Source organism: Xenopus tropicalis, chromosome 6 (assembly GCF_000004195.4).
Source record: "Xenopus tropicalis strain Nigerian chromosome 6, UCB_Xtro_10.0, whole genome shotgun sequence".
NCBI lineage: Eukaryota > Metazoa > Chordata > Amphibia > Anura > Pipidae > Xenopus > Xenopus tropicalis.
In genome coordinates this window covers 25681658-25705806 of record NC_030682.2, presented here as the reverse complement: position 1 = coordinate 25705806, position 24149 = coordinate 25681658, and the positions used below count along the sequence as shown (strand labels likewise).

Sequence of the window (24149 nt, the reverse complement as noted above, 5' to 3'; positions counted from 1 at the left end):
ATTAGTGAACATAAGGCTGCTATAAAATACTAAAATCAGAAGGCCCTGTGGGTAGGCATTTTACAGATTAGGATGTTTTACAGTTACAGGTTCAAGGGATTGATAAGGTAGTATTAGCCCCTCGAGGAGCAGCACTTCTAGCCATTCTAACCCCTTTTGAAGAGAGATGAGATGAATATTTTACCCAGATCTACGATTGCCCAAAGGAACAAAGATTTGATGTGTCATGTTATGTACAGGAAAGTTAAATAATAATAATAATAATAGTTTTTTAGAATGATGGCAGTGGGACCAAGAATCGACTAAAAACAAATTATTTAAGAGAGTATTTAGATAAGACAACATACAGAGGTAGCGTTGGAAGGATATTATATATTTTATGACTTACGACTTGGTGATATATGTATTCTTAGCATTTGTCCCCATCTGTAATTTCATAGTTTTAAAAAGGGACTTGATGAACTGTATAATTTATGAATGTTGAGTTTTCGGAATGTATGATTTTTTGGTACTGATTAGGACTATGTATTTATCTAATACTAAACAAGATCATATTTATGTACTATATGATATAGTATCAGATTAAGGGGTATATTTATCATGCTATGTAAAACGTATAGTGAAGTATTACCGGTGATGTTGCCCAGGGCAACCAATCAGCAATTAGATTTCAACAATTAGAAAACCAAAGCAATGCATCTAATTGGCTGCTATGAGCAACATCACCGGTAATGTTTTACTCCACTTTTTATACAGCATGATAAATATACCCCTAAAATGTATATATTTTCATTATTTACCCAATAATATAGGACTAGATTAAAGCATGTATTGTCAAACGAATAAGATCTAGGGCACAGGGCTATTGTAAAATATACAGATGAAATTGGTTTTGGGAGAGAATGATAACATTGTGAACCTTGAGGGCTCTGGTACACGGAGAGATTAGTCGCCCGCGGCAAAACTCCCTGCTCGCGGGCAACTAATCTCCCCGAGTTGCCTTCCCCCTGCCATCCCACCGGCGAACATGTAAGTCGCCGGCGGGATGGCAGACGCGGCGGCGCGATTTCGCGCAAATCGGTGAAAAAGACTCGCAAGGCTATTTCAGCGATTTCCCAAAATCGCCCCGCCGCGTCTGCCATCCCGCCGGGATGGCAGGGGAAAGCAACTCGGGGAGATTAGTCGCCCGCGAGCAGGGAGTTTTGCCGCGGGCGACTAATCTCCCCGTGTACCAGAGCTCTGAAGGGGAGAAGTTGGTTGTGCCTTTTCCTATATGACGCAAGACAAATGTTTGTTTTTTATGCTTATAAGTAAGTGTAAGACATGAAACATGTCATGCTAGTTATGTTTAAATACAGATGGGTATTTTAATCTTTTACGTTATCCCACCGGGGCCCCTCACCCCCCAAAGGACCCCTGTCGCACACCCAGACCCCTCCCCCACGACCTTAGGGGCACATTGACTAAGCAATTTTGAGATAATTTGAGATTTTTTTTTTTACTTCTAGATAATTTTGATATTTCCGAATGTGTTTTCCCAGTAGGCGATTTTTCCAATGTTGTTTCTTGAAAAATTTGAGTATTAGTAAAAAAAATTTGAATTTGAGTAAATCAGCCCCTAAGTGTAAATACCCCATTTTAAGTTTTTCAGAGGAACAGAAAAAAATGGTGCAAAATCTGGGAAAATGTAAAGTCATGGACGTTTATTATGTGTTATATATTAGTGGGAACACAAAACAATGGTGTAAAATGCAGGAAAATTAAAAATCAGGGGATGTAAAATTGAGGTTTCTCTGTAAATCTAAATGTAAGAAAACCTGAATCTAGGCTGCAATAAAGACCCATGTACTATTCAGTTCCCAGAAGTACCCTATACTCAGCTGGTTCCATAGTGATGTTCTGGAGGGTAAGACAGGCTCATTTTAAACAGCATTTAATTATTTGCTATGTAGATTATTTTGTGCCTTTCCAGTCGATCAATGTCTTTTTCTAACTGTTTCATCTCAGCTTCCAGCCTTTCTTTGTGAGCCTTCTTTGGTGGTGTATCAATCACAACTGACAGTCCTTGATAATCATGGTGTAGTTTGTCCCAATTTTTCTTCAGTCCCTGAAATAAATTACACTTTATCACTTGGGTTCATATTTTTGGAGCATAAACAAAAAACTTTAAATACCCATTGTGTCAATAATGGAAACCACTGTAGCAGAACATGACTTCTAATGCGTAATGGCAGCAGCTACCCAAGTGGTTAATCCAATGTACGGTGGCAGTATATTGCCATTTCTGCCACTTCAGATTGAGTTGGCAGCTTATCTTCCGATGTATGGGGCCCCATTAGGGCAGCTATCAATTGATGAGTGCAGCTATACATTTGTGCAGTCCTCATCGGATGAATCTCTGTAAGCCTGGTACATAAGAACAGGAACAGCACCTCTTGTCTTTGTAGATTAAAATGCCTTTATTGCAAAGTTTTTTGGGGCAAACAACAACAGCAGCAATGTTTCAGGTCACATAAGACCTTTTATCAAGACCTTTTATGAATCTCTGTAAGCCCTAATGGATGGGATCAGCCTAATTTGGCCCAACATGTTCCAAATCTGCCTCTGATACATCTCTGTAATAATAAAACAGTACCTGTAATTGATCCCAACTAAGATATAATTACCCCTTATTGGGGGCAGAACAGCCCTATTGGGTTTATTTAATGGTTAAATGATTCCCTTTTCTCTGTAATAATAAAACAGTACCTGTACTTGATCCCAACTAAGATATAATTACCCCTTATTGGGGGCAGAACAGTCCTATTGGGTTTATTTAATGGTTAAATGATTCCCTTTTCTCTGTAATAATAATACAGTACCTTGTAATTGATCCCAAAGTGGTCCGAAACACTTTGTGCTGAAATCTCAATAAAAGTAATGCCCTGGGCATACTTGAGAAGTCTTTAGTGGAATTAATTAAGACGCAATACAAAGTAGTCATTAAAATACACATTAAAGGTTTTAAATGGACTCTTGGGTGGCAGAGGTGATTCCCAAGCATAATTAGGATAAATAAGTAGGTTAAGAAAACATTAATTTAATTATATCAGATGCAGAGTGATGCCCTTGTACCCATTTTTATTTGTATAACAAATTCATATTTAGGGTTAGGCTGTGTATTAATTTTATAATATCTTGTAGTTTTGTGCTTAATACTACAGGTAACCTGTATAAATGTACTTGCCTAATACCATTATGCTTTTTCACCAAAGTTCTTCTGAGGCTTTTAATACCCTTATAAATTACAGCAGGGGGTACATAATTGACTATAGAATGCTACTTTACTGCTGGATCAATGTGCTCCCTTTGGCTGGCTCGGAGATGTGTGTTCTGCAGATGAGAGCTTTAAATAAATGAAAACATGAATAAAACATTATACTGCCGCAATTATAGCAGTTACTGCTCCTCTGAGCCGAATGTATTTTGAGATCTGTTTCTAAATTTGCAATTAATGAGAATATATGAAGAAAGAGAAGTAAGGTTGTGAAATACAAAGCTCACTGGTAATTAGGACCCCTGTATATACTGTCACTGCTAAAGCTTGTTTCATGTTCCCAAATTGTTCATTTATTTAAATATATTTTAGCAATATATGAATTTTCCTATATTTTGATATTTCACATTTAAAGATGACTTGAACTTGTTTGGCAAGGTAGCCAAATGACTGGATCTTCGCCCAACTGGGCCACCAAATATCACAACAATATCTTCAAACCAAATGCCAAGTAATTTATAATACAGTCTTTTTTTTAAAAAGCACAAACGATCAAATCTATGAAAAGAATGCAAAGAAACCTCGAATAAATCAGTTTCTTAAGAATTTTCATACAAATGAAAGTGTCTGAAAAACCCGAAAACCTCTAATAACACAAAGCAAAGAAAGATCTTCTATTTGAAAAAGGACAGCTGCCATTGACTTCTACATGACCTCGACAGCTTTCGGTTAGCCATGTTTTCTCTTGCTGTTTTTTGTGTTGTTACACTTAATAATATATATATATATTTATATCAAAATAAAACAGCCAGCACCAAGGGTCTTTGTGTTTCAAAAAATCTCTTGTGTATTAAAATTGCATGTACAACCGACGTTTCGGTCCCTTTTGGGACCTTTTTCAAGGTCCCCAAAAGGGACCGAAACGTCGGTTGTACATGCAATTTTAATACACGAGAGATTTTTTGAAACACAAAGACCCTTGGTGCTGGCTGTTTTATTTTGATATTTATATGATATCCCGTGCACAGGGGCAACTGCAGAGCAGCAGATTTTGGAGTGTGGTGCTGTCGTGTGGACTGTTTTATATATATTTATATATATGCTTAAAATTTACACCCTTTTATTGTAAAGTGCTATATGTTAACACTTCATAAATACATTTATTAATAACAATATTAATATTAGTCAAGCTGATTTTTGGCCAATTTGGCCACCCATGTGCTGGGTCAAATTGGTCTTATCTGATTGGATCATACTGAAAACCTACAGAAACCCATCAGGAGAGAACAACATCAATGCACCAATGTGGTCACTGCCCAAGAGGAATTTCAAACTTGCCTGATGCATATCTGGCCAATTTATTGCTACCTACCGTTTGCAAGGATTTTCCAATAGCCCCAGAAAAAGGCTAATAAACTGCGGAGTTGGCAGGTTGTATTGGCCTGTGTATGGCAAGCTTTATGCAAGCCTGTGGATCCTTAGCCAGTTTGAAAGCAACACTGGATTATTTTTCTTTGCTTTTCAAAAAAATCTCTGAAAAAGCTTTGTGTTCTGTGTTTACATTTCCCTGTAATTTGCCGTCTTTTCTTGACGCCCCACAAACCCTAATTTAACGTTTCTTGATTTACATTTTCCCACAGTTTAGTTTACGCGTCATTTTTTTCCCTACTCCCCTGATAAACACAAATTAGAGGTTTAACTGTATTCTGCATGATTTTCCCTTTCTAGTGGTACAGAAATAGTATGGTGTAAATGTAAGCATTAATTACTCCATCTTTAGTGCACATAGTATTACATAGTTTTGTTTTTTTAAGCAGAATTTCAGCTGCTGCCATATATACGTCAGATTCTCAAACTATCATCTGGAGTTAAAAATAATGATTTGCTGATTGATGGTTTATCCATGAGAATATTTTCCCTTTGTTTAATCCTCTGTCTCGATTAGAATTTATTGTTCAAAATGTTTTTTTATATATATAATTTTAAGCAACCTTCTGCTAATGAATAGTTAAACATGTTCAGTAAATGTAAAGTTATTTGTATATGCAATTGGAATTGGAAACAGCATATGTCTGTCCCTTGCTATTCTCTGTACTGCTGCTTCTGACTATTGAAACATTGCAGTAGAAGCTAGCTGTTTAACAGACCTCTGACAAATCCTGCACAGTATTTTGTGTATTAGAGTGCTGGGGCTATATTTCTCAAAGAGAGAAACTACAGTTTATGACATTTTACCAGGAGGTTTCACAACTGGCTATACACTTGTATAGGAATATTTATCAAAAGGTATAAACAGAGGAAGTGAGGAGCAGTAACAAGCAAGGAAAGATGTTAGATGGCTGTGGTTTGCTTGATTCAAATCACCATGCTTTCTACAACCTTTTAACCTCATTTAAAGGGAAACGAAAGGTAAAGTCACTTGGGGGTGCCAAAATGTTAGGCACCCCCAAGTGACTTTAACCGCTTACCTCGTACCCCGGGCTGGTGCCCCTGTTGGGAGGGAACAGCACCAGCCCGGGGTAGCTGCCGGCGCTTCCTTCCTTCTGTTTCGCTGCGCGCGCATGCGCAGTAGAGTGAAAAGCCGAACTTAAACATTAAAGTCGGCTTTTCACTCTACTGCGCATGCGCCCACCGCTGGCATTCCGGAAAAGGAAGCCAGGAAGAAGGAAGCGATCCGCTCCAGGTGCCCCGGGCTGGTGCTGTTCCCTCCTCACAGGGGCACCAGCCCGGGGTAAAAGGTAGGTGGTCAAAGTCACTTGGGGGTGCCTAACATTTTGGCACCCCCAAGTGACTTTGGCTTTCTTTTTCCTTTAACTTCCCTCTCTTCTTCTGTCTTTCCACCTGTTTCTTTCCTCCCCTTTTTTTTCTTTGCTCTCCTCTCCTTGTTCTCCTGTCAGTCTCACCTCCTTCAGTACCCCCTTCAGTGCCTCTACAGCCCCATTTGGCAAAAAGACTAAAGATAAATAGATTGGGGATTGGCTACTGTGGGGATAGGCTTATCATTTCTGGTCATGAAAGACCAGATATACAACATTTGTCAGGAAAAAGAATGTAGGGAATGGACTGAATGTCCAGTGAGAATCTCCTACGTGGCCTAAGATAAAGGAGGTGCTTTAAGGGTATTTAGGCCAATTGGCTTGGTAAACTAGAGGACCCTCTAGAAATTCAGTATCATGGAGAGCCAGAATGTCCCTGAAGAAAACTAGATCACACACAATACTTAACATGTTTTAAGTCCCAGAAAGACATTGAGAATGTACCTCTAGGACACTTTGCCTTTCTTCATCAGACAGTTGCTTCATGGCTCCCATCCTGAGTCTCTCTTTTACATAAGCATCATATTCTTCCTGGGCTCTTTTTACTTCTTCATTCCGCTTTACTATGTATTCTGGAGTTTCACCGTAATCCTAAAAGATAAAAAACAGACATTTACGAGATATACTTCAGGACTCCATCATACTAAGCAATTGGGCGGAGAGACTACTTGCAGGGGTCAATAGCCTAGGGAGAGGGCAATTATAAAACCTATCCTGACCCTCAGACCTTTGCTGTTGGGGTGGGGTTTGGGTAGTAAAAAGAATATGTATGCCTATTTCTTGCAGGGTTATTGCAGCAATCTATTTGCCCACCCAACCAATTACCAGCAATGGAGTCAGTGATAAATTTTGATGCAGCCATACTCAGATTTAGATATAACCCTTGTTGTCCTCCATTGTTGTTTTAATATTTGGTAAAATTCATGGTGCTAACAATCTGGGTTTCTTTTCTATTCAATGATGCTTAGCAGCAGTGGAACCAGTTGTCACACAAAGGGTTAAACTTTATAGGAATATGCTATTACCTTTTTTTTCAAGTATTTAGGAACAAGCCCAGATGTTTCAAGCACATGCTTATCTCCTTTTTTAGTGTCAACAAATATGGGTTGCGGCTTCTTCGGCACAGCCATGACAGCTTCTGCTACGTTGGTCTGGATGAAATCCTTATTGGAATGTACTCCCATGACTGGGTGCTCTGTATGGTGGGGAACTGGGGGGCGCCTCCTCTCTTCATCTAGACACCTTGGGACTTTCTCAAAGGGATCAATGGAAGCACTTTCTTGTTTTTCCACATGAAAGAAAAACTTGGTAATTAGTTTTAATCATTTTTCAAACTTTCATGTTCATTTTATTCGATTTACAGTGGTGTGAAAAACTATTTGCCCCTGATTTCTTATTCTTTTGCATGTTTGTCACACTTAAATGTTTCTGCTCATCAAAAACCGTTAACTATTAGTCAAAGATAACATAATTGAACACAAAATGCAGTTTTTAAATGAAGGTTTACGTTATTAAGGGAGAAAAAAAACTCCAAATCTACATGGCCCTGTGTGAAAAAGTGATTGCCCCCCTTGTTAAAAAATAACTTAACTGTGGTTTATCAATTTCAATTTTCAATTTCAATATCAATTTCTGTAGTCACCCCCAGGCCTGATTACTGCCACACCTGTTTCAATCAAGAAATCACTTAAATAGGAGCTACCTGACACAGAGAAGTAGACCAAAAGCACCTCAAAAGCTAGACATCATGCCAAGATCCAAAGAAATTCAGGAACAAATGAGAACAAAAGTAATTGAGATCTATCAGTCTGGTAAAGGTTATAAAGCCATTTCTAAAGCTTTGGGACTCCAGCGAACCACAGTGAGAGCCATTATCCACAAATGGCAAAAACATGGAACAGTGGTGAACCTTCCCAGGAGTGGCCGGCCGACCAAAATTACCCCAAGAGTGCAGAGACAACTCATCCGAGGGGCCACAAAAGACCCCAGGACAACATCTAAAGAACTGCAGGCCTCACTTGCCTCAATTAAGGTCAGTGTTCACGACTCCACCATAAGAAAGAGACTGGACAAAAACGGCCTGCATGGCAGATTTCCAAGGCGCAAACCACTTTTAAGCAAAAAGAACATTATGGCTCGTCTCAATTTTGCTAAAAAACATCTCAATGATTGCCAAGACTTTTGGGAAAATATCTTGTGGACCGACGAGACAAAAGTTGAACTTTTTGGAAGGTGCGTGTCCCGTTACATCTGGCGTAAAAGTAACACAGCATTTCAGAAAAAGAACATCATACCAACAGTAAAATATGGTGGTGGTAGTGTGATGGTCTGGGGTTGTTTTGCTGCTTCAGGACCTGGAAGGCTTGCTGTGATAGATGGAACCATGAAGTCTACTGTCTACCAAAAAATCCTGAAGGAGAATGTCCGGCCATCTGTTCGTCAACTCAAGCTGAAGCGATCTTGGGCGCTGCAGCAGGACAATGACCCAAAAAAACCAGCAAATCCACCTCTGAATGGCTGAAGAAAAACAAAATGAAGACTTTGGAGTGGCCTAGTCAAAGTCCAAGTCCTGACCTGAATCCTATTGAGATGTTGTGGCATGACCTTAAAAAGGCGGTTCATGCTAGAAAACCCTCAAATAAAGCTGAATTACAACAATTCTGCAAAGATGAGTGGGCCAAAATTCCTCCAGAGCGCTGTAAAAGACTCGTTGCAAGTTATCGCAAACGCTTGATTGCAGTTATTGCTGCTAAGGGTGGCCCAACCAGTTATTAGGTTCAGGGGGCAATTACTTTTTCACACAGGGCCATGTAGGTTTGGATTTTTTTTCTCCCTAAATAATAAAAACCCTCATTTAAAAACTGCATTTTGTGTTTACTTGTGTTATCTTTGACTAATAGTTAAATGTGTTTGATGAGCAGAAACATTTTGTGTGACAAACATGCAAAAGAATAAGAAATCAGCAAATAGTTTTTCACACCACTGTAGGTTTAGTGCCTGTGCACTGGTTGTGCATCCAAATTGGAATACCGAAGGCAGAAGAATCAATGTGAATGATATACCTTCTCATGCTAGTTACTGGGGAATGACTATAATAAAATATGGAAGTCAGGATTCCTGAGCCATACCCTCTATCCAGCTACAACTGTGTGCCATATTCTGCATTTAAGTCAATGTCCAAAGGCTTTTGGTGAGAAAAGGCTTTTGTTTGCCACAGTTCACTTTATCCCATTCAAACAAATTGCACACAGCAAAATAGGGTGAAACCTCTGCCGATACTGTAAGACTCTTTTACCTCTGCTGCCTGACCCAACGTTTAGGGTGAAGACACACTGAGCAACTTAGTTGCAGCTACTTGTCACGGTTACTAAACACCAGAAAATACCCTCCCATAGACAATACTGAGAATTGTTAAACACACATAGAGACAGTTATTAGTAAATGATCAGCATTGTCTATTTCTAGCTGTGACAAGTAGCTGCTACTAGTAGCTCTGTGTGTCTTTACCCTTAGCCTGAACAAGACCATGAAACTGCTTGCTGATTTTGTACCTCTGCCATCATTTCAAGTACCTACTTAACTGGCTACAACATTTCAGCCACTTGTCCATGCAACCTGCTCTGTGCCCACCTTGGGAGGTACAGGAGGGTTTATCCATCATGCCTATGCCCTGCTCCCGAGAGTACATGTGGCAGGTACTGTACACGCAGACAGATTAGTCAGTCGATCTGCCCAACTGCCTGATATCTCCATGGCTGTTGTGAAAACAACCATGTGTTAGCTGGATGAATAACCCTAATTAATCAATGATTGTATTAATACTGAGTGGGTCAGAAATTTTTCAACCTGATACATATTAAGCCCCACCCGACCCAGCCAAAGTCCTTTTCTATTTTATGACCTCCCCTGACCTGACTCCTCTCTGATGACCCATACTGTATATGGGTAGAATCAGCCACCATAGGGGAGGGGTCAGCACTATTACTGACCAAAAGGGAGGGGCCCTGTTTAAAGTTTGACCAGCCATCTGCAAGAACCCACACCTGTGGCTGACATTTTTGGCCTGAACCCATAGTTTAAACCATTGGGTATACAATATATAAAGAAGGACAAAATCATTCTGAGAACCATACAGGGATCTTGTTGAGTTCTTATAATGACTAACAACTTACTTTGAGCCAACATCAACTCTTTTGTATGTTTTTGCAGGAAATCTCCAGGCAACGGTGGGTCTACCTTTGCTGGTCCCATGGTTTTGTGGGCAGCTTTGTCCTTTTTAGTTTCAACCTTGACAGATTCCCGGAACATTGATACATATCTGTAACAAAAATAGTAACTGCCAATTACAATAGACAATGCCTATATATATTTTTTTAAAAGAACCCTCAAATGTTTGTTCAGCACATTGCTATTCAACACAACTTTTCAAGGAAGTGCAAACAAGGGTGACTCATTACAGGCAAAGCAGCTGATTTATTCTGAAATTACCACAAAATGGTTAACTTTTTTTTTTTTTTTTTTTTTGCTCTTGATCAGATTTAACAGGGACGCAGTTTTAAGGGACAGTTTTAAGGGCTGGTTTACAAATACAGGTGCAAAACTGCAGTGCAGTTGTCAACACCAACCAATCACCAAATAGTTTTGAACGGTCGACTGAAAGTTTAAATATTAAAGCATAGGCCTGATTGGTTGCTGCTGCCAATTTTACTTCTGTCAGTTAGCATATTGTGACCAGAAAACTTGAAAATTCAGGGACACATCTAATAGATGCATACATTTAATTGCTATCAGCGCAGCCCTTCTAGCTGGATTTTCTAGATGTGTTCCTGAATTTTCAAGTGATCTGGTCGCCCTAAATTAGCACCTATATTAGTATATCAGAACTAGATAGTTAAAAACGGAGGAAATCAGGGACAGTTGGTAGCATTGTGACAGAGAATAACCAACCTAAGCAACCTAAACCCCCTGTATATGTATCTGTACCCTACCTATATTAGGGTAAACATATAACTTGAAAATGCAGGGACATGTTTAATAAAACAGGGCAGTACTCACTGCATTTAAATGAAAGTGCAATCAGTTTAGCCCTGCTGGCTGGATTTTTTAAATGTGTCCCTAAATGTTCAAGTGATTTGGCAAACCTAAGCTTTATCCCACTAACTGGCATACTCCTGTAGCCAGGTTCCAAGTGCTGTACAAGAAACATAATGAAGCAGCACAGAAAAAAGTAATAATAAACCTGGCCTATAGTAGTAAGGACTTAAAAATAAATGGTTATAAAGAAGGAAGGGGGAAGTTATATGGAATGTGGGGAGATAATGGGAAAGAACAGACTGGTGTCGGTCGGCAAATAAGAAATTCTGTGTGCATGACAGTGTAAAGGGCTCCATGTTAGAACACTGCCAGATCTGCCAAGATGGCGCCATTGCCAAGGCAAAGAAGGCTACCTGGCTGTGCGTTTTTTTTTTTTACAGAGCAGAAGTGGGCAGAGACGGGCTAACAAGCAGGGTGCCTTACAAGATGGTACTGTATAGGATCCCTTATCCAGAAACCCATTATCCAGAAAGCTCCAAATTACAGGATGGCCATCTCCCATAGACTCCATAAGCAAATAATTACATTTTTTAAAACTGATTTCCTTTTTCTCTGTAATTATAAGACAGTACCAAATTACGGAAAGACCCCTTATCTGGAAGACCCCAGGTTCTGAGCATTCAGGATAACAAGTCCCATACCTGTACTCATAAACATATTTGACTTTCCTTGTCCTTTAGTCTTAAAACCCTAAGTGATCTCTGACCAATGGGTTTCCTGTTGTTGACGAACTACAACACTATGAACCCTACTGAGTGGCAACCATATGCTTGGAGTTGCAGTGACTTCTTTTACTTTCTGGGCCTGTTATCAACTACTGTCCCCGTGCCTAGTGTGTGGCCACTACCTGTGGCTTTCACCTAAATCAGCCATCCTCACTGTGCAGTGTTAAACTACAACACCCACATTTCATCAGGAGTCGCAATTTGAAGCTCGCTAATCTGACTGTGAAGGTGAATATTAGAGCTGGGACTGCTCTGCACACAAAATGACAGAGTGCATATTCACAATGAAGGGTGATGGGGGGTTATATTTTAGAAGGACAGATACAGATCTCAGCGCTGATGGAATAGCACACTCAAATAACACAAATTCAGTAAAAGAAACCCATTCATTCAATTGAATTCAACATCTTTTTGGTACATAACCATGCCCATAGTGTCTGACTATACCTGACAGCTTTTATCTGTAACTTTTATGTCCCTTTTCCCCAACTCCCAACTCCTACTCCCACGTCTCTCTGGGTCTCACCTGGGCTGCTTGGATGCCTTCACCTCTTCCTGAGGGATAAGGTTATATATACTTTCAGTGGGATACATCTCCTTCATTGTATCACTTTCTCCCAACTCTCTGGCTTCCCTGTGCCTTTCTCTGGGGGGGAATCAAGTGCTCAGCTCAGCTAGGCTCCTTGTTATTCTTGTTGCCTGGGCTGTTACCATGGGGACTGTTACTACACAGCAGTCTGTTTACATTTTCCCTCTGCGTGTCAACAAACTTTATTTAAAAGGAACAGTGTTGTTTCGTGTGTGTTATACAGCCCCTGGGCTTGCCAGTTGTGAGGCAGCTTATACGTGCAGCATTTCTGGCTTGCAAAGGATTGTGGGAGTTGTAGTTTAATTTACCACATTCTGTAAAGCAATAACAGGACAACAAATGCTATGTTTAAGCACCATTGTTTCCAGTTACAGTCTGGGACACAATCTGATGGTTTTTGAACCCCAGCCCTTATTTAGCTATAAGGGAAATGCACTCATTTTCCAACATAAAGCAGGCGCTTTCTCTTTAATGGCTTGCTGGCTCGGGCAGTGCATGCTGGGAGTGCCGGGGGCGGGGCGTAGGCAGACGGGGCTGAGGCTGTGGCACTGTAATGCTGGCAGGTAGGTGAGGAGACGCTTTGGAGCAGCTGTACGTAAAGCAATGACATTGGCAGACTGTGGGGTTCTCAGTAAAGGAATCTGCACCCTTATCTGCACCTTAGAGCACTAGCAGCAAATAAATTGATTCATTGAAAACCTAGAGACCTGTTTTTGTGGCAATGGGTTCCTATATAGTGTATAGTGTGAGTCTGCCCTGTGGGGGTGTGGGGGTGTGGGTGGGGGATGTTTGTATTGGCTACTCCATAAGGTAAGGGCAGAGCTCACACATACTTGCTGGTTTCTCACAGTGTTGCCGGCTATTGGGCTTTCAGGCAACATAAATGTAGTATTATCTGTAGGTGGGATGTTACTGGTAAAGTACAATAAAAGTTTATCAGTGGGTGGGGTGCTGAATTGTGACCCCCCTCACCCCTGATAAGATGGCTCACTAGAATAATACCCTGAGAAAGTGTCCATTTCAGTAAAGATGAGCACCAGCAGGGGTTTTAAATGTAGGCATTTACGTAATATATTGCAAAACCCATGATTAAAGCTGGCCATACACGTGGCGATCTGACGATGTTTCGTACGACCATCGGTCGCACGAAACATCGTAAGATCCGCCACACACCATTCAGGGCTGAATCGGCAGGTAAGGAGGTAGAAACAATAGGATTTCTACCTCCTTCTGCCGATTCAGCGCTGAAGGGAGAATTTTGATCAGGCGCCTTCTATGGCGCCCAATCAAAATTTTCCAACTGGTCCGATCGGCGAGTCGGCCGATATCAGTGCGTGTATGGTATGTCGGCGAGTCGACCGATATCACAGGAACCTGCCGATATCGGACGACTCGCCGATCGGACCAGTTGGAAAATTTTGATTGGGCGCCATAGAAGGCGCCTGATCAAAATCTCCCTTCAGATCTGAATCGGCAGAAGGAGGTAGAAATCCTATTGTTTCTACCTCCTTACCTGCCGATTCAGCCCTGAATGGTGTGTGGCACATCTGACGATGTTTCGATGGTCGCACGAAACATCGTCAGATCGCCACGTGTATGGCCAGCTTTAGGCTCAGTATTCTGGCAGGACTAATGTATTTTACACACATATTTTTTGTATGCCATTAATATTTGCTTTTATACATACTTATGGTAGCTGCCATATTACCCATCTGGACACGGGCCAATATAAACTGCAGAAAAACGGATATCAGGCCTAAAATCAGTTACATGTCGATCGTGCAGGTTTAAATATCCCATCAGGGTGCTAGAAGACCTGGGGTTATCGCCATACCAACGTTTGTGCTATTTGCAACTGCTATTTTATGTTAAAAAAGCAATTTTGCTAAATTGGAAATCGACTACTGCCCCCTCACTTACGTTTTGGAAAAAATTAATCAACGACGTGCTACCTAAGCAAAAACTAGTCTGTATCTCTAGAGGCTGCCCAACCAAGTTCAAAGCAGTGTGGGACACCTGGTTAAATGCACAATCTGTATAACTCTGCCAGGCTCGCCATAGCTCTATATACTCTCTCCTTCTTTCCTTCTAAACGTTTTTTTTTCTCTATTGTTGTAAAAACCTTAAATAAAAACTTATAAAAAAAAAAAAAATCCCATCAGGGTGAGGAATGCATCAGCGCGTTGCTTATTGGTAAAAAATCCACTCATTTGGCAACCTCGCCAAACAAGCAGATCTTGTACATGTATGGCCACCATAACGTTGATGTATAGCATCTCCCAATCATGTAAATCCAAAGAGAAGCAATGCTTAGTGCATGCAATAAGTTATACATTATAACTCTTTTTGAACATCAGTTCTGTGAATAGGGCTTGTTTTAATAAATACATTTTGTCTGTTCTTTTATTTAGGAAATCTCTTTGGTTTTTGTTATTTCTTTCACTAAACAGGGCAAAATTTCAAAATAAAACTAAAGCCACAGTTTACTTTCTGATCCCAAATAGCAAAGTCAAACAAACCAGCAGTCCAATGAAAAACCCTCTATATAACGTCCTGCTCTATGTATATAATATATTGAATAAAGTACCCCCTATTGTAAAATGTCACCGAGGAGTTCCATAGTGATCATACAAAAGCAAGAGGCCAAAGTCATATGGCTAAAATTTGTCCAAAAAGCAACGATTATAACTAATGATATAACTAAGCACTGTTTATAAAGATACAATTTACAGAATATTCATTGTGTATTATTTATATATATATATATAGATATGTTTGTAACAATATTGCAATAGATTAGGCTGTAGCAGGAAAGAAAGTGGTTTATTTATACAGAGGGATACCCATTGTACACAGCCTGACTTTCCCTTTAAGGACTGTAGAGGGCATGTTCTGGCTTAGGTTAATATCTTTTGTGATCATAGAGCCATCTAGTAATAGCAGTGCCAGCCTTCAGGTCTGCCTACTTCTTCTTCTGGCTTTTGGTATGCTAATTATAACATATTTTCTTTTTTTTTCAGAGGTAGGTTTAGTTTGGAAAAACAGAGGGCGCTGAACATCAGCTTTCAAAAACAAAAACTAACTACAGTCATGCCTGTATTTAGTGCACGATCCACAGCTATCATGCTTAACCAACTGCTTTCAAAGACCTTGGCACTCCAGACACTTCCGAAATTATGGATGTCAACTTTCACTTCTCTTGCTGGAGATAAAAACCTTATTCTGATGGGCCCACCAGGTGCTGGGAAAACATCAGTAGGCAGAATAATTGGACAGAAACTGGGCTGCCCTGTTGTCGATGTTGATGATGACGTCCTTGAAAAAGACTGGAATATGAGTGTTTCTAAAAAACTGCAGGATATTGGCGATGAACAATTTTTAGAAGAGGAAGGAAAAGCCCTTTTAAAGTTTTCAACGTCTGGAAGTGTTATTTCCCTCACTGGGTCCAACCCTCTACATTCTAGAAGCATGGAACACATAAAGCAAAATGGGATAGTTATTTATCTTGATGTTAACACAAAAGATATCATGGAGAGACTGGAAAGAATGAAAGTGGATCGCATTGTTGGTCAAAGGTCTGGAGCGTCCATTTTGGACATACTTCAGAAGAGGAAACAGTTTTATAAAAAATGGCATGATGTACGTGTGCTTTGTCAGATGGGAGACAGTATAGAAGATATAGCTCACAGAGTTGTTAATGCAATAAAGAGATACCAGGATTCTGAATCTGAAGCCTTTATTTCCACCAGAAATACAAGTGATGATGCCAGAGAGTGCCAAACAAAATATTTCAGTGACGCAGTTATTGAGGGGTTAGCTCCAGATGGTGGACTCTATGTTCCTGAAAAGGGTCTGCCAAAACTCACTAGGGGGGAATGGAAAACATTAGTAGGATTCTCGTATGCTGAAAGAGCTCAGATAATATTGGAAAGATGCATACATCCTGTTGATGTCCCTGCTTTTACACTGGGAGAGATTGTTGAAAAAGCTTATGGAGAAAATTTTGCATGTCATAAAATAGCTCCAGTTAGACATTTGGTCGGAAACCAGTTCATTCTTGAGCTCTTTCATGGTCCCACTGCATCATTTAAAGATCTGGCTTTGCAGTTCATGCCTCACTTGTTTGCCTATTGTATTCCGAAAACATGTAACTATTTGGTGATGGTTGCCACCTCAGGAGACACAGGAAGTGCTGTCATGGATGGTTTTGGGCGCCTTAGTGATATAGACAAGAAAACGATTGGGGTATTTTGCTTGTATCCTGAAAATGGAATAAGTCAGGCTCAAAAATTGCAAATCATTGCCTGTCAAGGAGAAAATAGTTTGGGATTAGGAGTTGGATCTGATTTCGATTTCTGCCAAAATACAATTAAAAAGCTATTTACAAATTCTGATTATACTGGATTTCTCACTGCTGAATATGGAACTGTTCTAAGCACGGCTAATTCCATAAACTGGGTAAGGCTTCTTCCTCAGGTCGTTTACCATGCCTCTGCCTATCTTGATCTTGTTAGCCAAGGAATCATATCTTTCGGAAGTCACGTTGATGTATGCATTCCCACTGGAAACTTTGGCAATATCCTAGCAGCGCTTTATGCCAAGCAAATGGGAGTTCCCATCAGAAAATTAATTTGTGCGTCTAACCAAAATCACGTTTTGACCGATTTTCTAAAAACAGGCCACTATGATCTCAGGGGAAAAAAACTTCTACAGTCCTGTTCTCCAGCCATTGACATTCTGAAATCTTCTAATATCGAACGGTATTTGCACCTGCTTACGAACAATGATGGGAAGTTTGTGAAGCAGCTGTTTGTTCAGCTGCAGAACGAAGGACATTTTCAACTGCGAAGTAATTTAGTTTGCCTTATCCAGGAGGATATTATCGGTGGCTGGTGTTCTGAAAAAGACTGCCTGGAAATGATCCACTCAGTGTATGAAGCTACCGGATATATTTTGGACCCACACACTGCGATTGCAAAAGTAGTTGCAGACAGAGTGCAGGATAGAACCTGCCCTGTCATTATATCAAGTACAGCTCATTATTCCAAGTTTGCACCTGCCATTTTACAGGCTTTAAGAATTGATTCAATTAAGCATAGCCCTTTAAGCCAGCTTCACCTGTTAAATTCCTTCCACCCCTTGCCTCCCACTCACAAGGCTCTCATAGAAATGCTTAAAAAAGCAGAGAGCAAAACGACCCACATTTGTCTGCCAGATCCAAACATAGTAATGGAAAATGTGGAACGTTTTATTCAGAATTTATATTTGAAAATCCATTAATGGTCAAAGATTTTTTGTTAATATTTAAGACTATTTCTCCCTGGAATCCAGAGAGTTGTTAAAGGTTCCACTAAAACAAAATCAAACAAACAAAGGCATAACATGGAAAGATATCAGGAAAGCTATTATAACACTTAATTGAAAAAGAGGAAAGACCTCATCTAAAACAAGCTAAAAATAGCCTGCCTTTCAATGTGTTTTCCCCAAAGTGCATTGTTACATTAAAGAAAAAAATGTCACTTCATACTTCGTTAGTGCCTGAGAAATCCGACAGAACTGATGGCATTTCCTATAAGTGTATGTTTCACAGACCGTTACAGTAATACATTACTGGAATGTGTACTTATCATTTGGATAATCTCTTTTCAAGCGGAATGAGTCTAAAAATAGAAGAAATACTCACCACTTGTATAAGATTTTGTCGTGTCTATGTTTATAGAGATATTGGCCTCTAATTATAGAGCGTAGTGGCTGTTATGCCTTGCAGGAAATAGTTAATAGTTAATGTTATCTTTCTGCTTGTTCTACTTCCCTGTTGGTTAACAAAATGCTTGAGATATCTGTAAGTTTCCTGTATGTTGGATATTATTTAGGGCCAGATTTTGTATTTGATTCAGAAATACTTTACTAGGACTCTTTTTCTCGCACTGTAATCACCTTGTGAAATTTGCCATCTAGTAAATGTGGCACCAGGGTAAAAAATAAAATTGTGTAAGGTTATGGAACTAGTTAACTTCTTGTATTTTAAAGTGGGGGTCCGGCTATTCTCTAGGAACTTGACTTCAGCCTTCCCCCTTTCGACTATTGCATACGCAGACAGTCCTGCTGTACTGCCATGTGTCAAACAAGGCCAGGTAGCCCCCACCCAAAGTTCTGCTTTCAGATCATTTTGCTACAATCTGGCAGTGGACTGGGGAGGATTTGATTTTTTTTGCGCTTTTTTTATTTACCATAAAGGCATCTGAGGCCTGCCCCCCTAAAGCTCCCCTCCTCAGGACAGGCACTCAAATTTTTTTATATTAAATACGGCCCTGGTAGTGGGTACATGGTTTCTTATAATACAGAAAATTCAAGTCATGTGATGCAGATACTTTCTTTAAACTATGGCTTTAACTGATGACATCACAGTAGGGTTGCCACCTGTCCGGTTTTGACCCAGACAGCTTGGTCTTCGGAAGGGCTGTCCCAATCAAAACTGCCTGCCCAGTTTTCCCAATTTGGAAAACTGTCAGGACTCTCCAAAATTGAAATTTTGACTGGCCGATTGCCTGGTTAATTTTGGAGAGTCCTGCCCCTGTGGCGTGACATATCCACCCAATGACATCACGTCCCCGCCGGTTTTATGGCACTGAAAGGTGGCAACTCTATATCACAAAGCACTATTTTAGTGAGGTCACTCATGTCACACTAATAAATAATGATCTCCCTACTGCCACATTAAGGATTCCTGAACTAAAGTAAAGGTGTGCTGCCTGATTGCCTGACTACTCTAGTCAGTGCCATCTCATCATGACTATCATGCCTAGAAAGAAAAAAATACAAGAAGACTAATTTACAATGGCCCACGCAGTCTGCAAAACAAGGCCTCAATCAGCCATTTTTCTTGCACTTTGCCCACTGCATGAGACATTTTGAAAATAGCCGCAGGCCTCTGTGCTCCATTTTGGTGTGTAGACACCTGTGGCTCCCCTCTTCCATACCTTGTGTGCTATTTAGAAACCTGCAGCATTTTTAATTCCAGTGAATGTAAAGTGAATCCACAAGTATAATCAAGTAGCCGAAAATCAAAATAACATATGCCTTAAGCCATACTATATCTTAAAGCATTTGGCAATGTCTTCAAGACATTTTTGTGTGCCTAAACTGAGAAATCCATTTAAGACTTGACCAAAGCAATGCCTTTACAGCACATTTTCTAAACTGAAAAAATCCAAAACTTTTTTATGGACATTCAATGTGATAAAGGGGGCAAATGAAATCCTTGGGTGGACTTTTGGGAACTCGGGGTCCATTTTACTGAGCCTAGTTTTTGGAACATATCGAGATACTGTGCAATGTAAAAGTAATTTATTTGAAACATAAGCTTGGGTAGTTTTCATAGGTATTTATTCAAATTGGCACATTTGATAATATGTTAATATGTGAGCCACAGAGATAATGTTGTACCGTGCATGTTTATTAAAAATAAACTTTGTCAGTTATTTGTAGTCAGATACAATATTGCTGTATTGTTTTTTCCTGAACAAAAAGATATTGTTCTCTTTGGAAGTTAATGGCCCAATGTTAACTTTCTGCCACAAGCAAAGGCCAGCAGGGGAGCCATAGAAGAAGGAACAGACCAGAAAGCGTGCCTGCAGAAGAATGGTGATTGAAAGGAACTGTTATAGGCTAATGAAAGGCTACAGACAGTAAAGCTGGCCATACATGCACCGATAATATCGTACAAACCTTGTTTTGTACGATATTCGGTGCGTGTATGGTAGCTCAACGAGGTGACCGATATTGAAAAAGGCTGTGGATATCGGTTGACTCGTCGATCGGCCAGGTTAAAAGATTTTGATTGGGCGCCATTAAAGGTGCCCGAGCAAAAGATAGATTCAGGGCTGAATCGTCAGGTGGTAGAATTTCTATTGTTTCTACCTCCATATCTGAAGATTCAGCCCTAAACGTCACTTGCTACGTGTATGGCCACCTTAAGGATGGATAACATATAAAAACAATGTATTGAAGAACAATTGGAGCTATTGCAAGAGGTTACATCATAAAATAGCTTTGAGTGAAGGTGCAGTAGAGACAATTCTATGGAAATGTGGATGAACCTCTGTGGATGAAGAGACTCCAAAGGAGAGCACCCAACAAACAACTGAAGAGTGAGTTATTTGTACAGAATATTTTCTTCATTTCCTAAACCCTTTGTTTATATACATTTCCATCTAACAGGGTTAGAAACAGGGAAATGGGTATTAGCTTGGCTGATTTTGAGACCTCAACATAATCATCTTGTACAAAAGCTTCTAAATCAGCATCAGAAAAATCAGAATCAGAAAATGAGAGAAAGCAGATTGAGAGTTCAGATGAGGAGTCAGTATCACATAAAGTAGAGGATGAGGATACAGAGAAGTCAGAAGAAGTATCAGCATCAGGTAGTGAGACAGAAGGAAGTGACTTGAAATGTGAAGTCAGCATCTGATGCTCCAAATATGCCAGGCAAGTCCTGAATCACAGACCCCAAAATGGGAGGGTTTTGGGTGGATTGGGGGTGTGATCAGAATTCACTCAAGTTAGGAAAATGAAAATGCCAATTTTCTGGCAGTCATGCAGGCATCTGCTCCTGCCTGATCAGTAATATGAGAAGTTGCAGAGAAAGAGAAGATTGCCAGTCCGGGCCTAGGCTATGGCATCTTACAGCAGCCCCTCTGGCATTTGCCAGAACCCACAGATGCTACTAAACTAGGAGTTCTGAACCCAGAAATGGGTCACCATGCAGTCACAGAGTGGGTTATCATGATCACCTTTAAACTACCGCAAACATTAAAATGCAAGACAAGCTTTATCTCATGGAAATACAAAACTTTCTAAATATAATCAATTAGAAAATTCTGTACTATTTCTGAAATAATCAAGTTACTCTCCCATGCACGTAGGAAAAGAGTATTTTCATCAGAGAATGTTAGTGTGCACTAAAAAATTAATTTAAACATTAAACAAACCCAGTAGGCTTGTTTTTCCTCCAATAAGGATTAATTATATCTTAGTTGGGATCAAGTATGCAAGGAGTCTGACTGGTAAAATGGGAGAGCTGGAGGTACTGGCGTTGGAGCGGAAATATGATGTGATTGGTGTTGCTGAAACTTGGTTGAATGAGTCTCATGACTGGGCAGTTAATATTGGGGGGTATACATTGTTTCGGAGGGACAGGGGCAATAGGAAAGGAGGAGGAGTGTGTCTGTTCATTAAGCACGACTTAAAAGCAAATATTAAGGAGGAAGTTATGGGGGGAACAGAGGGAGCTGAATCCTTATGGGTTGAGCTTCTCACAGATAGTAAAGAATCTACCAAGCTAATTGTAGGGGTATGCTATAGACCCCCTAATGTAAGCGAAGAGGAGGAGGCCCAGCTCCTGTTGCAAATAGAAAAGGCTGCTAGTTTGGGGCAAGTGATAATAATGGGGGATTTTAATTACCCTGATATTGACTGGGGCAATAGTACTGCCAGGACAGTAAATGGGAACAAGTTTATAAACTTGCTGCACGACAACTTTATGTCACAGGTTGTTGAGGAGCCAACCAGGAACAATGCTATACTAGATCTAGTGATCTCTAATGACCCAGAACGTATAGCAAATGTGCAAGTGGTTGAACCCCTGGGTAATAGTGACCATAATGTTATTTCATTTGATGTTTGGTGCAGGAAACAAATTTACACGGGGGCAACAAAGACACTGAATTTTGAAGGCAAATTTTAGCTCCTTAAGGGCAGCGCTTCAGGGCATAGATTGGGGCATTATGTTTTCTGATAAAAATACAGAGCAGAAATGGTTGTCATTTAAAATGATATTAAATCATTACTGTTCTCAATTCATTCCATTAATAAGAAAAAACAGAAGTGTTAAGAATCACCCTATGTGGCTTAACTCTGAGGTAAAGAAGTTAATAGGGAGAAAAAGGAAAGCTTTTAAGAAATATAAGTCAGAGGGGACAGTAGCTGCGTTTAATGATTATAAATACTATAACAAGTGTTGTAAAACAGCAATCCGGAAGGCAAAGATAGAAAATGAGGAGCGCATCGCGGCCGAGGCCAAGACTAACCCCAAAAAGTTTTTTAAGTATATTAATAGTAAAAAGATGCAGGTTGAGGGTGTGGCCCCATTGAGTTATAATAACAATATGGTTACAGCGGATACAGAAAAGGCAGATGTGCTTAACCAGTTCTTTTCTTCTGTGTATACAGTAGAGGAGCCAGTGGGCCGAGTCCCACCCAATAGCTGCACTGTTGCCTCAGCTCCAACTACACAGTGGTTGGCACAGGATATGGTGCTTAAAGGGTTACACACGATAAATGTAAACAAGGCACCTGGGCCAGATGGAATACACCCTCGGGTACTGAGAGAGCTAGGGGCAGAATTACAGTGGCCCCTGTTTCTGATATTCTCAGACTCTCTTTCATCAGGTATGGTACCTAGGGATTGGAAGAAGGCGAATGTCACTCCCATATTTAAAAAGGGAGTAAGATCTCAGCCTGGCAATTATAGGCCTGTAAGTTTGACATCCGTGGTGGGCAAGTTATTTGAAGGCTTGTTAAGGGATCACATTCAAAATTATGTAGTGGAGAATGGCATTATGAGCAGTAATCAGCATGGCTTTATGAAGGACAGGTCATGTCAGACCAATTTAATTGCTTTTTATGATGAGGTAAGTAAGAAGCTGGACAGTGGGGATGCAGTAGATATAATCTATTTGGATTTTGCCAAAGCATTTGATACCGTTCCCCACAAACGACTGCTTTCTAAGCTAAGGTCTATTGGTCTTAGTGAAGTCGTTTGCACATGGATAGAAAACTGGCTACAGGATCGGGTACAGAGGGGGGTTGTTAATGGTACATTCTCTACTTGGAATAAGGTTCTCAGTGGGGTCCCTCAGGGTTCTGTACTGGGTCCACTTTTGTTTAATTTGTTCATAAATGACTTAGGGGAGGGTATTATGAGTAATGTATCAGTGTTTGCAGATGACACAAAACTCTGCAGACCAGTCAATTCTATCCAGGATGTGACATCCCTGCAGCAGGATCTTGACCAACTGGCAATCTGGGCAGCTAAGTGGCAGATGAGATTTAATGTGGATAAATGTAAGGTCATGCACCTGGGATGTAAAAATATGCAAGCCCCGTATAACCTTAATGGGACTGCACTAGGCAAATCCATAATGGAGAAGGACCTTGGAGTCCTTGTAGATAATAAACTTGGCTGTAGCAAGCAATGCCAGGCAGCAGCTGCAAGGGCAAACAAGGTTTTGAGCTGTATTAAAAGGGGTATAGATTCACGGGAGGAGGGGGTTATTCTTCCCCTTTACAGAGCACTGGTAAGGCCCCATCTAGAATATGCTGTTCAGTTTTGGTCTCCAGTGCTCAAACGGGACATTATTGAGTTAGAGAGGGTCCAGAGAAGGGCAACTAAGCTGGTAAAGGGTATGGAAAGTCTCAGTTATGAAGAAAGACTGGCCAAGTTGGGTCTGTTTAAACTGGAGAAGAGGCGCTTAAGAGGTGACATGATAACTATGTATAAATATATAAGGGGATCATATAATAACCTCTCTAATGTTTTATTTACCAGTAGGTCCTTCCAACGGACACGAGGGCACCCACTCCGTTTAGAAGAAGGGAGGTTCCATTTA

The 24149-nt window shown here is 40.3% G+C and overlaps 2 protein-coding genes across 2 annotated transcripts; one reads left to right on the top strand and one right to left on the bottom strand.

Annotated features, from left to right (window-relative positions):
• Positions 1-1691: 1691 nt before the first annotated feature.
• enkur (enkurin, TRPC channel interacting protein) lies at positions 1692-12542 on the bottom strand. Its single transcript, NM_001114042.1, has 5 exons — positions 12418-12542; positions 10245-10390; positions 7098-7351; positions 6517-6663; positions 1692-2107 (listed from the first exon to the last, which is right to left on the bottom strand). Exons 1-5 carry the CDS (start codon positions 12492-12494, stop codon positions 1934-1936), a joined length of 798 nt encoding a protein of 265 aa, NP_001107514.1. The 5' UTR covers positions 12495-12542; the 3' UTR covers positions 1692-1933.
• A 394-nt stretch (positions 12543-12936) lies between these two features.
• thnsl1 (threonine synthase like 1) lies at positions 12937-19971 on the top strand. The gene is made up of 2 exons (XM_002933146.5): positions 12937-13043; positions 15501-19971. Exons 1-2 carry the CDS (start codon positions 12952-12954, stop codon positions 17758-17760), a joined length of 2352 nt encoding a protein of 783 aa, XP_002933192.4. The 5' UTR covers positions 12937-12951; the 3' UTR covers positions 17761-19971.
• Positions 19972-24149: the final 4178 nt, after the last annotated feature.